Raw genomic sequence first — 16,660 nt, forward strand, 5'->3', positions numbered from 1 at the left:
CAAGAACCTAAGTGTGCAAAATAAGAAGATGATAGATGCTGTAATTTCAGAAAGAAGAGACTGGTGTGGATTGAAAAGATCATGTAATATTTGATGAGAGCTGAACACAAGATTAGGTCTTAAACGATAGGCATGACTGGACTATACAGAATAAAGCAAGATAGCTGAAAAGCTGATAAGGACCAACCCAAGAGCTTTTCTATTTTTTGTAACTATTTTGCCATTACACCATCCCTAAGCAAACAGCTCGAGCCAGATATTTTTACCAACATTTTAAGATTAAAACAACAACAACCCTGAGGACACACATCAGATCAGACTTCCTTCTTACTGAATTCAAGTGAGCCACTAATTGCTGTCAATTAGTAGAAGAAATAAAATCCAGCAATCACAAGGGATTAATTAGTTTTTGATATAATACCTGCTTAATGGGGGTTAAATATAATAATGTAAAAAATTATTCCCATTTCAAGATTTAAAAGATTCAAATATAATCTTTAGAAATTTTTTCTTAACCTGAGTGACTAAGCTAATTAATTTTTCCAAATGTTAAGGAAACAAGACAAGCAAATTACATAAGTAAAAATTAATAGCTAAATAAGTATTATGGGAATAAACAAAAATGTATTTTTTAAAAGAAACTTAAGATTTTTTTGTTAACTAAATAAGAGGCAGAGCACTTAGTAGAAAACCTAACCTTCTTCTGCTGCAGTCAGGGCCATGTCTCCTGGCTCTCCTATAAACCACGCCTTTCCCCCTGCACTCTGATAGCCTGGTCTTTATTCCAGTTTTTGTGCCACAAATGCTCCTAGCTTACTCTCTTCTAAGGATCTCTGAATTTGCTGTTCCCTCTCAGGAATACCATTCCTGCTGAGAGTACTGGTTGTTCCTTCTTAGTTTTTGGACTCAGCAGAAAAGTCAGGGCTTCCATGACCCTGTGCCCAGTGCTATGTTGCTTTTCATTCTCCACGTGCAAAACCCATAAGGGGACCCTCTTTACCTCAAGTCTGACTATCACCAAAATGTGAGGCTCTAAAAGTAAAGGAGACTTGCCTCTCCACCCCTGTTCTCCTCAGTGTTGGTAATAGTACCTGGCACAAAGCAGGTATGCAACACTTGTTCTTAAATGAAAAAGTCAAACTAATCGTTTGACAGGAACAAAATTTAAGAATTACATGTTTCACTTAAATATTCAGATTATCAGACTTTAAGAACAAGTTTTTTTAAAAAATATTTCTTTCTTTTTTTGTTTAGGTGGACACAATATCTTTACTTTACATTAATGTGGTGCTGAGAATCGAACCCAGTGCCTCATGCATGCTAGGCGAGTGCGCTTCCACTTGAGCCACATCCCCAGCCCCAAGAATAAGTTTTAATGGAGTGTTAAAATTTTGTTTCTGAATTTTGTTAAAACAAATATTATTTCATCATTACAAACATGGGTAATAAAAGCTCTTAGTAATATTTCATTATTCTGAGATTTTGTGCTGTGTTTAAAAGATAGATTATATGTATGTTAAGAATTAAATGGTGGGAGATGCTGCTGCTGCAGATGCCACTGCCATGCCCAGAGGTCTTTGCTCCGGGCATGGCCACCAATATCTAAGACACTACCACTGAGGATGCTCCCGCAAATGCCTGGAGGTCTCTTCTCCAATCAGCTGCCTCCAATGCAGCTGCCTCTAATATTGCTGCTGCCACCTTGAGGTCCCATACAGGTTTTCTTTCTGGGTGCTGCTGCCCATGCAGCTCTGCAGCCCCTGCTGCCACTGCAGACACTGAAGTCCCCAGTACAACTGACACAGACACCACTACTGCCCCCTGGAGTTCGTTTGGTGACACTGCCTCCACAGCCGCAGTTGAAGCTGCCACCGAAGCCACTACTGATACCTGCCACTGCTGCTGACCAGCTGCCTGCTGCCACCAACCACCACCACTATCACTGCTACCACCGCCTAGAAGTCTGCTGCAGAAGACTCCAGGTTTGATTGCACGTGGCTTGCACCCATTTTGGGATACCGGCCAGGACCTGGGGCCAGGTTGCCAACAGGTTTACCACCACAAGACACTCTGCCTGGGGACTCTGGCTGGGACCTGCAAGTCCAGTGTGGGAGTGCCTGCGGGTTTGGAGGTATCTGGGATCTTCCTTCTGGCAGTGCTAGTAGCCTTTGTCTTACTGCTGCATCTCAGGGTTGCTCCTTTGCTCCCTTGTGGTCTCTCTGCAAGTAGGATCAGCATTGAGATCTTGGGACTACAGTATGGCTGACCCTGAGGTACCTAAATCCCAGATCGATGGGATAGTGACTGAGTCAGTGAGGGCTGATCTGAGCCTGGTGATGTCAAGAGACATCAGAGAAAGGGCTGAGAGACTTTTGAATGCTGGTGGAGACAGTTCAACTTTCCATAGAGATTTATTTTAGTTTTGATTCACTAATATCTCTACCATATTTGGAACAGGGTATTTATAATGTTCAGTTTATGGAAGACAATGATTAACTATGGTTTTAAATCTACTTTATCTGAGATGAGGATATAAACCCCTGCTTGTTTATGCAATCCATATGAAGAGAGAGAAAATATACGATCTTGAAAGTAGAGTTGACCATGCAGAGAAGATGGTAAGAAACCATGAACAGAACATCCAAGAATTATGGTGATTTGCATTTTTTTGTATTATTATATCTTTAATTTTCTCTCTTTGTTCATATACTTCCTCTCTCCTGCCTATTTTCTGTCCAAATTTTCTCCAACCAACTGCCAATCTGGGTCAGTTCCTTTTCTACTCTTTCTGTGAATTTTTGCTTCTAGCTTCTTTTTTCCTCCATCGCGAACATTGCATATTATATTGCTTCTGTTTTCTCATTCACCATTAGAAGTTGTAAACTATCAAATTTTCTGTTTATACTATACATAGTAATTGAACTTATCATTTTGACTTAATGTAATAAAGAAGTAGACACCTTAGTGGGAGCTATTAAGGTTTAAGGCTATATATTGTTTATACTGGGTACCATAGATATTGGTCTCACCATTAAAGATGAGGCACTATAAACCTTCAGGGACACTATAAGTCTATAGGGTAGAATTTAGGCTGCCGTAGATCCATACTGCTACATGGGAAACACATGAACAACAAGAAAAAAAGGAAAAAAGTGCCCCAAATAAACCAAGATCCTTCAATGAAAGAAGTCACTGATAACACAGTAGAGAAAATGTGCCAGAAGGGGTTCAGAATGTACATAGTTTAATTGATATGTGAAGTAAAGGATAGTATAAGAAGTGAAATCAAAGAAAAAACACAGAAAGTAAAAGAACACTTCAATAAAGAGAGATTATGAAAAAAAATAAGCAGAAATCCTTGAAATGAAGGAATCAGTAAAACAAATTGTAAATTCAATAGAATGCATCACCAACAGACTAGATCATTTGGAAGTCAGAACCTCAGGCAATGAAGAGAAAATATATGATCTTGAAAGTAGAGTTGAATATTCAGAGAAGATGATAAGAAACCATGAACAGAATATCCAAGAATTTTAGGATAACATGAAAAGACCAAATTTAAGAGTTATTGGAATAGATGAATGAGCAGAGAAACAAACCAAAAGAATTCACAATTTTTTCAAAGTTATAACAGCAGAAAATTTCCCAAACTTGAAGAATGGAAAGGAAAATCAAATACAAGATGCTTACAGGAAACCAAACGTACAAAATTACAGCAGACCCGCACCAAGACACATTATAATGAGAATGACTAATACGGAGAGTAAAGAAAAAAATCTTAAAGGCCATGAGAGGAAAAACATCAAATTACATATAGGAGGAAACCAATTCGGATCTCAACTGATTCCTCAACCCATGCACTTAAATCTAGGAAGGCCTTGAATAATATATTTCAAGCTCTGAAAGAAAATAGATGCCAACCAATAATTTCATATTCAGCAAAATTAAGTTTCAGATTTGAATAGGAAATTAAAAGTTTCAATGATAAACAAAATTTACTACTAGAAAGCCCATACTACAGAACATTCTCAACAAAGTAAAACCCAGCAAAGTAAGGATCTGCATTAAAGGAATATTCAACCAAAGGAGAAATTAAGTTAAATTAAAACCCAGAAGTAAATCAAAATGACAGGCAATACAAATCATATCAATAATAACTTTAAATGTGAACAGCCTGAACTCATCAATCAAAAGACAGAGACTGACAGATTGTATTAAAAAGCAAGACCCAACAATATGCTATCTTGAAGAGACTCACGTCATGGGCAAAGACATCCAAAGGCTAAAAGTGAAAGGATGGGAAAACACTTATCACTCATATGGACTGCATAAAGAAGCAGGGGTTTCCATCCTCATCTCAGATAAAGTAGACTTCAAACCAAAGTTAATCAGAAGAGACTAAGAAGGACATTCAAACTTCTTAAGGGAAGTATATATCAGCAGGACATAACAATTATAAGTATTTATGACCCAAACAATGGAGCATCTATGTACATCAAACAAACCCTTCTAAATTTCACTAGTCAAACAGACCAAACACAATAATACCAGGTGACTTTAACACACATCTCTCAATACTGGGGAGAACCCAGACAAAAACTAAATAAAGAAACTATAGAACTAAATAATACAATCAATAATTTAGACTTAACAGACATATATAAAACATTTCATCCATCAACAAGTGAATATAACTTTCTTCTCAGCTGCACATGGCTCCTTCTCTAAAACAGAACATATCTTATGCCACAAAGCAACTATTAGTAATATAAAAAAAAAAGATAACACCCTGCATTCTATCAGACCACAATGGAACGAAATTAGAAATCAATGATAAAATAAAAAATAGGAGCTACTGTAATAAATGGAGACTTAATAATGCATTATTGATTGATAAATGGATAACAGAAGATATCAAGATGAAATAAAAAATTCTTAGATGTAAATGAAAACACTAATCAAAACACTATCAAAATTTCTGGACACTATGAAGGCAGTACTAAGAGTAAAGTTTATTGCACTGAGCACATTCATTAAAATAATAAAAAGATGAAGGAGCAGAGATACAAACCAAAGGAATTCACAATCTTTTCAAAGTTATAATAGCATAAAATTTGATTTATGGGTGTTGATTTTATATCATGCTACTTTGCTGAATTCATTTATTAGTTCTACATCTAACCAGGCATCTGCAAGCCCTAGAAAAAGAAGAACATATCAACACCAAAAGCAGTAAAAGACAGAAAATAATTAAAATCAGAGCTAAAATCAATGAAATCAAAACAAAAGAAACAACTGAAAAAATTGACAAAACAAAAAGTTGGTTCACTGAAAAAATAAATACAACAGATTAAACCCTTGTCCATGCTAATGAAGGGAAAAGGAGAGGAAATTCAAATGACTAAAATACAAGATGAAGAAGGAAAACAACAGACATGTCTGAAATACAGAAGATAATTAGAAACTATTTTGAAAATTTAAACTCCAATAAAATGGAAAATATCAAAGACATTGACAAATTTCTAGAGACATATGATCTACCCAAACTGAATGAGGAGGTCATACACAATTTAAACAGATCAATTTTAAATAATAAAATAGAAAACACCATCAAAAGCCTACCAACAAAGAAAAGCCCAGGACCAGATGGATTCTCAGCTGAGTTCTACAAGACTTTCAAAGAAGAACTAACACCAATACTCCTCAAAGTATTCCATGAAATAGAAAAGGAAGGAACCCTTCCAAACTGATTCTTTGAGGTTAATATCACCCTGATAACAAAACAAGACCAAGACACATCAAGGAAAGAAAACTTCAGACCAATATCCTTGATGAACATACATGCAAAAATTCTCAATAAAATTCTGACAAATTGCATATAAAAACATATTTAAAAGATAGTGCACCACGATCAAGTGGGGTTTACCCAGGCATGCAGGATTGGTTCAACATACAGAAATCAATAAAAATAATTCATCATATTAACAGACTTAAAATAAGAATCATATGATCATCTGAATAGGTGCAGAAAAGCATTTGACAAAATACAGCATACCTTGATGTTCAAAACACTAGAAAAATTAGGGATAGCAGGAATATACCTCCACATTGTAAAAGCTAAACTCAAGGCCAGCATCATTCTAAATGGAGGAAAATTGAAAGCTTTCATCTAAAAACTGGAACAAGACAAGGATGTCTTCTTTTACCACTTCTATTTAACATCATTCTTCAAACTCTAGCCAGAGCAATTAGAAGAAAGAAATTAAGGTGATAAAAATAGGTAAAGAAGAACTCAAACTATCACTATTTGCTGGTGACGTGATTCTATATCTAGAAGATCCAAAAAATTCCACCAGAAAACTTCCAGAACTAATAAATGAATTCAGCAAAGTAGCAGGATATAAAATAAACACCCATAAATCAAACACATTCCTATATATCAGCAATAAATCCACTGAAAGAGAAATTAAGAAAACTACCCATTTGCAATAGCCTCAAAAAAATTAAATACTTGGGAGTCAATCTAACAAAAGAGGTGAAAGACCTCTACAATGAAAACTACAGAACACTAAAGAAAGAAATTCAAGAAAACCTTAGAAGATGGAAAGCTCTCCCATGCTCCTAGATATGCAGAATTAATATTGTCAAAAAGGCCATATTACCAAAAGTGTTATATATATTTAATACAATTCCTATTAAAATCCCAATGACATTCTTCATAGAAATAAAAAAAGCAATCATAAAATTTATTTGTAAAAATAAGAGACCTAGAATAGCCAAAGCAATCCTTAGCAGGAAAAGTGAAGCAGGAGGCATCACAATACCAGATCTTAAACTATACTACAGAGCTATAGTAACAAAACTAGCATGGTATTGGCACCAAAATAGACTTGTAGACCAATGGTACAGAATAGAGAACACAGAAACAAACCCACATAAATACAGTTATGTTATACTAAACAAAGGTGCCCAAAACATTCACTGGAGAAAAGAGCCTATTCAACAAATGATGCTGGGGAAACTGGAAATCCACATGTAGCAAAATAAAATTGAACCTCTATCTATCACTCTGCACAAAAATCAACTCAAAATGGATCATATACTTAGCCACTAGAACAGAGATCCTTCACCTAACAGAAGAAAAAGTAGGTCCAAATCTTCACTGTCTCAGCCTAGTGTCTGACTTCCTTAACAAGACTCTTAAAATGCAAGAAGTAAAATCAAGAATCAATAAAGGAGATGAATTAAAATTAAAAAGTTTCTCCTCAGTAAAAGAAAACAATAATGGAAGGAGAGAGCCTACAGTGTGGGAGAAAATCTTTACCACATATACCTCCAATAAAGCATGAATTTCTAGGATATATAAAGAACTCAGAAAACTTAACACCAAAAACTATAAATAACCCAATCAATAGATGGGCTAAGAAACTGAACAGATACAGAAGAAGAAATATACAATTTATCACCAAATATATGAAGAAGTGTTCAACATCTCTAGTAATTAGAGAAATGCAAATCAAAATTACACTAAGATTTCATCTCACTGCTATGAGAATGGCATCATCAAGAATACAGACAACAATAAATGTTGGCAAGGATGTGGGGGAAAAGGTACACTAATACTTTGCTAGTGGGACTGTAAATTGGTACAACCACTATGGATAACAGTATGGAGCTTCCTCAGAAAACTTGGAATGGAACAACAATTTGGCCCAGCTATCCCACTCCTCATTTTTTACAAAAAAAGACTTAAAAATCAGCATACTGCAGTAATGCAGCCACTTCAATATTTATAGCAGCTAAATTCACAATAGCTAAACTATGGAATCACTAGGTGTCCTTCAATAGATGAATAGATAAAGAAAATGTGGTATATATATTCAATTTAATATTACTCAGCTTTAAACAAGAATGAAATTATGGCATTTGCCAGTAAATGAATGGAGTTGGAGAATATCATGCTAAGTGAAATAACTCAATCCCAAAACCAAAGGCTAAATGTTTTCTCTGATATGCAGATGCTAATTCACAATAAGGTGGGGGGCACTAGATAAGAATGGTATTACCTTAGATCAGGTAGAGGAAAGTAAAGGGAGGGGAGGTGGGGATAGGAAATATAGTAGAATGAAACAGACATTATTACTTTATGTATATATGTGACTACATGACCAATGTGATTCTACAACATGCACACTCAGAAAAAAGAAAAATTATATCCCCTCTATGTATGATATATCAAAGTACATAAATGCATTCTACTGCCATGTATAACTAATTAAAAGAAATTTAAAATTTTTTTAAAAAATTAAATGGTGGGCTGGGGTTGTGGCTCAGTGGTAGAGCACTTGTCTGGCATGTATGAGGCACTGGTTTCAATCCTCAGCACCACATGAAAATAAATAAAATAAAGGCATTGTGTCCATCTATTACTAAAAATAATTTTTACAAAGTTAAATGGTATCACAAAATGAACAACCAACCTGCTGTTCGTATCTTTGTTTGACATCCTCCAGTTGCCATAAAAATTCCGTAGACTGTTTCTCACGTAGAGTCTTGGATCTAGTGAGATCTGCTTCTACTTTTTCCATCTATAAAATTTTTAAAAAATCAAGTTTAACATATTTTAAACTATGTTCCATATTATAAAAAATTGTTCATTCATTAAAATAATAGATTTTAAACACTTCATCAATTTGATGATTAATTTAATGGTGAAAACAATGAAACATTAATTTATTTAAATACAGCTTAATAATTAAAGGAGAAAATTAAAATTGGTATGTAGCTGACTATATTCTAACATAACAACAGTATAATAGAAATATAATATGGTCACTCAAATTTTATTCAATATGATTGTATTAAGCATACCAAGGGTTACATGCTTAATGGATGCAACTATTTCTGAATATATAAAGAATTTAACAATTCAATAATAAATGGACAATTAATACAGTTTCAAAATGGGCAAAGGATCTGAATAGACATTTCTCCAAAGAAGATATATAAATGGCAAAAAAAGATATGAAAAGATGATCAAATCATTATCAGTAGGCAAACACAAAATTACAATTATCTTACATTAGACAAATGTGCCAAAAACATGCACTGGAGAAAAGATAGCCTCTTCAACAAATGGTGCTGGGAAAACTAGAAATCCATATGCAACAAAATGAAATTCAACTCCTATCTCTCACCATGCCAAAACTTAACTCAAAATGAATCAAGGCCCTAGGAATTAAACCAGAGACTCTGCATCTAACAGAAGAAAAAGGAAGCCCTAATCTTCATTATGTGGGATTAAGCCCAACTTCCCTAGTAGGTCTCCTATAGTGCAAGTATTAAAACCAAAAATCAATAAATGGGATAGAATCAAACTAAAAAGTTTTTTCTCAGCAAAAGAAACAATCTGTGAGGTGAACAAAGAGCTACATCCTGGGAGCAAATCTTTACCCCTCACACATCAGATAGAGCACTAATCTCAGGGTATATGAAGAATTCAAAAAGCTAAGCACCAAAAAAATAAATAAAAATAAAATAACTCAATCAACAAATGGGCCAAGGCCTAAACAGACACTACTCAGAAGAGGATATACAATCAATCAACAAATATATGAAAAAAATGTTCAACAGCTCTAGCAATTAGAGAAATGCAAATCAAAACTACTCTAAGATATCATCTCACTCCAGTCAGAATGGCAGCTATTAGGAAGACAAACAATAATAAGTGTTGGCAAGGATGTAGGGGAAAAGGTACACTCATATATTGGTGGGACTGCAAAGTGGTGCAGCCATTATGGAAAGCAGTATGGATATTCCTTGGAAATATGGGAATGGAACCACCATTTGACCCAGCTATCCCTCTCCTTGGTTTATACCCAAAAGACTTAAAAACGGCGTACTACAGGGACACAGCCACATCAATGTTTATAGCGGCACAATTCACAAGAGCTAAACTGTGGAGCCAACCTAGATGCCCTTCAGTGGATAAATAATTTTTTTTAAATGTGGCATATGTACACAATGGAATTTTATTCAGTAATAAAAGAGAATAAAATCATGGCATTTGCAGGTAATTAGATGCCCTTGGGGAAGATAATGCTAATTAAAGTTAGCCAATCCACCCCCCTCCAAAAATGCCAAATGTTTTCTCTGATATAAGGAGGCTGACTCATAGTAGGGTAGGGAGCGGGGAGCATGAGAGGGATAGATTCGGCAGAGGGGTGGGAGGAAAAGGGAAGGGGCATGGATTAGCATGGATGGTGGAATGTGATACACGTCATTACTCAAAGTACATGTTTGAAGACACAAATTGGTATCAACACACTTTATATATAACCAGAGATATGAAAACTTATGATGTATCCCTGTAATAAGAATTGTAATACATTCCACTGTCATTTATTTTTTATTTTTTAAAAAAATCAATTAAAAAAGGTAAAAAAAAAAAAGAAAGAGAAACCACTTCACACCCACTTTAGAATAGCTATAATAAAAAAGACAAATAATGACAAGCATTATTGGTAAAGAAGTGGAGAAATCAGAACCTGCAACACTACCAGTGGGAATGTAAAATGATATAGGCAAATAGGAAAACAGTCTGGCAATTTGTCACAGAGTTAAACGTGAAGATACCATGTGACCTAAGAATTCCAATCATGGTGAAGAAATGAAGACATACATCTACACACAAATAATTAGCATACAAATGTTTATACTAATAGTATTCTTAGTAGACTCAAGAAGGAAATAAACCAAGTCCATCAGTTGATGAGTGGACAAACAAAATACAGTATATTCAATGGAATATTATTCAGTTATGAATAGTAAAGGAGCACTAAGACATGTTACAACACATGTGAACCCTGAAAACATTTTTTGGTAGGTATCATAAGAGACCACACATTATATAATTACATTTATATTAAATTTCCAGGGTGGGCAATTCCATAGAAACAGAAAACAGATTACTGATTTCTTCGAATGAGATGGGGGATAGGGTGGGTTTAAGGATAGGAGCATGCACTTTCTTTTTAGGGAGATTAAAATGTTCTAAAATTGATTTTTGAAGATGGTTGCCCAACTTTGTTTTAAAAACCACTGAATTGTGTACATATGAGCAAACTGTTAACATGTGAACTGTACTTCAACAAAGCTATTATTAATAAAAAAAAGTAAAAGACTCCATTCATGCCTCAGGGCTCCCATGATCCACTGCCAATTCCCACTCCTAGCTCCTCCCATCTACACTGTCCCACTACCAACTGCCTCGTTGTTCTCCTTGGAGGACCTAGAAGCTTTCCCCCAGGTATTCACATGGCTTCTTTCTCAAAGTTTTAAGGCTTTGCTTAAATGTTACCATTATACTGAGGCCTCCCAGACATCCCATTTTTAACTTTGTTGTGCCACCCCCCTAGTCCCCTAGTTCACCCAGTCCCCATTTCCAGCTTTGTTGTTCTTTTGCCCCACAGAATATATCACCTTCAGGTTCACTACAGAGTTGACTTCTTCTTTAGGGCTGTTTATATGTCCACCTTCCCCACTGTAACGTAGCCCCACGTTCACTATGTATCTTGACCATTTAGCACAATCCCTGATACACATAGGGATTCAATAAATAATGAAGAAAAAAAAAAGACAGCATACTTGAATTAGTTCAAGATTTGCTGAATGTACATTTTTCAACCTTTATTGTCAAATTCTTCACAACATATATAAAATAAATAAAGTAGTGCTGGAATATTACTTTTCCTATCACTCTGTCCATGATCACATCAGATATCTTTTCATTATGTGACAGGAAAGAGATGTTCTTACAATCAGTATTTTAAAAGCTCTCCTTATCAATAACACGAACATAGAACCATTTCTTCACAGTATTGTAGCATTTCATTTGTCCTTCTACCCCTGCCCATTTGGGTGTGATTTAGGAAAATATTTTTTTTCTGAGGCAATTGTAAGTTAATGTGACAACCATTCTATCACAGGCTACTTTATATTCCTTATTATTCTGCTTCACTGGTCTGTTGAGCTACTTGTTCTTTTTTACTTGTACACAATGCCAACTTTCAGGTTACCCTTTGGTAAGCATTAAGATTAGTGAAAACATGGATATAAGAGGAAATGAACCATGAAAAGTGTTTTCCCCACAGTTTTTCATGTTACATTTAAAAAATTCAAATGCATTTATTCAAACATGATTAAGCTTCTAAGAACAAAGATATTCAATGACAAGCAACCAGTTTTACTGCATGAGAACAAAATGCATACTACTACTCAGTATTGTTACCTAAAAAATACTACATTTCAGTTTCTGATTCTTACAGTGAAGTATGGAGTATTTACATTATAGATGATCATATAAAAATATAAAAGATCATACCCCCCAAATGCTAAGCTCCTAACCTATCATCAGCAATGCACAATACAGTATCACTGGCATTTACCAAACAAGTCTGGCTGCCTTGGTTCTAACAACCTTTTGCTCTTCACACTACCTGATATACCACTCCATTTTGTTCCTCAGTCATTTAATTTTTAAGGTTATATCTGGACTTACCAATTTTGGGCATCTGAGGTGTGATTATGTTCAGTCTAGGAGCTCTGTATAAGGCTTCCCTATGCCATAAAGAAAACCCATGTTCCCACACATCTGCACAGCCCAGTATCTAACCCCACCTGACCCTTATGATCAAGCAATAACCCTGCGCAGTTCTAAAGCCCAGCCAAAGGAGGCAGGCCCATGAATGCACATAACTGTGAAGCATGGCCTCTGGTCCTGCCCATGCCAAGAAGCTGAACAGAGGACTTTCCCAACCTCAAGAGTACAGCTTGGAGTCCTGTCGAACTACAGATTCCAAGCAATACTACTACCTTTCCAAGGAATGCAGCCTACAACCCTACCTGATCAGAAGTGACTAAAGAGCCCTGACAGACACTGACACTGACCACAGAGCCTAACTAGTGGTCTCACTGGACTGCAAGATACAGCCAACAGCCCTATCTAACCTCAGAGCCCAGGCAGAAAACTAGCCTAACTAGGAAAAACAACAGCAAGGCCTACCTACTACTAGGTAGTAGTAGTCACTACCAGATATCCTACCCAGAATCCCAGGATAGATTTGAGTGTGAAGGTCTATATCATCCCAAGAACACACACACACAAAGGCTAGAAGGGGTGGCTGCTTCTTCAAATGCATGGACTCCAAGGCGAGGACATAAAGAATACCAAAAAAAAAAAAAAAAAAAATCAGGGACACATGATACCACCAAAAGAAACTTAACAAAACTCCTACATTGAACTCCCAAGAAATAGTGATTTATGAAATGACTAGCAAAGAATTCAGAATAATCCTCTTAAGTAAGTTCATGGAATTACATGAAAATATGGCTGGATAAAAATTCAATGAATTTGGAAAACAATACATAAAATTATAAGTTTGAAAAAAACAAATTTTTAAAAACAGAAATTCTAGAGATAAATAATATAATAACTGAAATAAAAATTCAATAGAAAGCTTGACCCTCAGACTCAATTAAGCAGAAGAAGCCATCAGTGAGCTCAAAGATAGGACATTTGAAATCACCCTGTCAGAGAAGGAAAAAAGAATGAAAAAGAATGGAGAAACCCTGTGGGAATTATGTTACACTATCAAAAAACCTAACTTTTTGCACAACAGAAATTCGAGAATAAGAGAAAGAAAACAGACCCAAATGATATTTCAGAAAACGAAGGCTAAAGATTTCCCGTATGTCAATGTTCAGATACAGGTAACTCAGATGTTTCTAAATCCAGCCCAATGAGAAATTCTATCAGTTTGAGATACATCAAATCAAACTATCAAAAATCAAAGACAATTCTGAAAACAGGAAGAGATAATATTCATATCTCTGGGCTGGGGTTGTAGCTGAGGGGTAGCATAGTTGCCTAGCACATATGAGGCACTGGGTTTGATCCTCAGCAACACATAAAAATAAACAAATAAATAAAACAAGGATATTGTGTCCATCTACAATTTAAAAGTAAAAGGCTCATATCACCAACAAGGAGGGCTCATTATGGCTATTGGCTGAATTCTCAGCAGAAACATTGCAGGCCAGGACAGAGTGATATTTTATTTCAAAGTGAGAAAGAATAAAAACTATTAACCAAGAATACTTTACCTGAAAAACAATCTTTCAGAAATGAGAAGAAAATAAAATATTCCCAGAAAAACAAAAAATTAGAGAAGTTTAGCACTACTAGGCTTGTCTGATAGAATTGCTAAAGGGAGTTTTAAAAGCTTAAAGAGAAGGCTGCTAATCAATAACAGAAATCATAGGAAAGTAAAAAGTTCACTGGTAAAAATAATACATGGTTAGATTTGGTATTCTCCAGTACTATAATGGTGGTATGCAAAGTAACTTTATCTCCTATATGAAGGTTAAAAGACAAAGCTATTAAAAATAACTCTAACTACAATAAATTGTTAAGAGATACAAATTAGAAAAAAGTTGTAAATTATGACATCAAAAAATGAAATGGAGTAGGAAGGTAAAATAAATGTGAAGTGCTTTTATGTGTGATAAAAATTAAGTTATTATCTGCTTAAACAGTCTATGATGTTTTACTTGTTACTCCTCATGGCAACCACAAAGCAAAAGTCGATAGTCATTAAATGAAACCCAAAAAGAAAGAATTCAGTGTTTATCACTGCAGAAAATCATCAAACCACAAAGGGAGAGAAGAAAAGAGGATCAAAGGATCTACAGAATAGCCAGAAAAAAAAACTTTTACATAATGGCAGTAACAAGTTCTTACCTATCAATAGTTACCTTGAATATAAAATAGGCTAAATTCTCAATCAAAAGACAGAGATACCCCCTGTACTTCAAAAAATCATAGTGGCTGAATCAATTTATAAAAAAGATGCCTCTTATAAGAGGATCACTTCACATCTAAGAACATGGACTGAAAGTGAAGATATAAAAAAGATATGAAATGTAAATGGAAACCAAGAGAGTAAAGGTACCCATAGTTAAATCAGACAAAATAGAATTTAAGTAAAAAGAGACAAAGAAAGTAATTATATAGTGATAAAGAGGTCAATTTATCAAAAGAATATAACAATTGTAAGTATATATGCACTTAACATCAGAGCACTTAAATATGTAAAATAAATATTAATCAATCTGAAATGAGAAGTAGACTGCAATACAATAATGGTACAGGACTTCAAGACTTCACTTTTAGCAATGGATAGATCATCTAGAAAGAAAGCAGTATGGAAACTCTGGACTTGAATTCCACTTTAGACCAAATGGACCTAATAGAACACTGCATTCAATAGCAACATAATATAAGTTATTCTCAAGTACACATGGAACATTCTCCTGAATAGATTATATGTTAGACCATAAAACAAATTTTAACAAATCTTTTTTTTTTTTTAAAAAAGAGGGAGAGTGAGAGAGAGAGAATTTTTTAATATTTATTTTCCAGTTCTCAGCAGACATAACATCTTTTTGTTTTTATATGTGGTGCTGAGGATCGAACCCGGGCCGCACGCATACCAGGCGAGCACACTACCACTTGAGCCACATGCCCAGCCCAAATTTTAACAAATCTAAGGGAGCTGAAGTCATGTAGATTTTCTTTGTTATTAGTGCATATAGTTATACATAATTGTTGGGTTCATTTTAACATATTCATAAATGTATACAACATAATTTGTTCCTTTTTGAGCCTTAGTACTACCTCCTTCCACCTTCCCCCAATTCCCTTGATTAGTCTTCCTTCTATTAATTTATTTTTCAATTGGTACATTATAGTTATACATAAAATAGAATTCACTGTAATATATTCATACATGCACAGAACATAGTTCAGTCAATTTCATTCCATAGCTCTTCCCCTTTCTCATCTCTTCTCCCCGCCTGCCTTCTATTTTCAAGAGATTTCCCTTTTTAAAAACATTTCTTCTTTCTCTCTAGCTTTCACATACGAGAGAAAAACACTCAACTCTTGACCTTCTGAGACTGGTTTATTATACTTAACATGTTCTCCAATCCCATCCATTTACCATAAAATGACATAATTTCTTTCTTTTTATGGCTGAGTAAATACTCCATTGAGTATATATGCTACATTATCTTTTTTCAAGGTTTAACTAATGAATCCATTGCTGAATCCATTCATTCTGGGCCCAAGGTGAGGCAGCGCATGATGGAGGAAGGGCCCAGGGAAGGAAAGTTGCTCATGGTGGGTTCAGGAACCAGAGAGGGAGTGGGGAGGGAGAGAAAGAGAGAGGGTGAGAGAGAGAGAGATGGGGGGGAAGGGCACCACAAGGGAGATGCACCTTTCCAGGGCATACCCGCAGTGACCTATCTCCCCAAGCAGTACCCCCACCTGCTCACAGTTACCACCCAGTCAGTCCATTCACACTGGGAAGGACTGATTGGGTTGCAGCTCTCATAATCTAATCATTTCACCTCTGAATATTCTTGCATTACCAGGAGCTTTGGGGGGACACCTCATATCCAAACATTAACATCATACTAACAAAAACAATCCATAGATTCAATGAAATCCCTATCAAAATTCCAATGTCATTTTTCCAGAAATAGATTAATCAATCTTAAAATTTTTATGACACCTCAAAAGACCCAAATAGCCAATGTG

The 16,660-nt window shown here is 35.2% G+C and overlaps 1 protein-coding gene across 17 annotated transcripts in view; it reads right to left on the minus strand.

Annotated features, from left to right (window-relative positions):
- The window catches only part of Cep112 (centrosomal protein 112), a 451,807-nt gene that overhangs the window by 247,766 nt on the left and 187,381 nt on the right, over nucleotides 1-16,660 (minus strand). For 16 of the 17 annotated variants that reach the window (XM_078041825.1, XM_078041822.1, XM_078041821.1 and 13 more), the window contains one exon: nucleotides 8,481-8,588. The exons of the other annotated variant lie outside the window; for it this stretch is intronic. In XM_078041825.1, the coding sequence (XP_077897951.1) occupies nucleotides 8,481-8,588 (108 nt within the window). The remainder of the gene's footprint in view (nucleotides 1-8,480; nucleotides 8,589-16,660) is intronic. 17 annotated transcript variants of the gene reach the window in all.

The sequence above is a fragment of the Ictidomys tridecemlineatus genome, chromosome 3 (genome assembly GCF_052094955.1).
Source record: "Ictidomys tridecemlineatus isolate mIctTri1 chromosome 3, mIctTri1.hap1, whole genome shotgun sequence".
Classification (NCBI taxonomy): Eukaryota; Metazoa; Chordata; class Mammalia; order Rodentia; family Sciuridae; genus Ictidomys; species Ictidomys tridecemlineatus.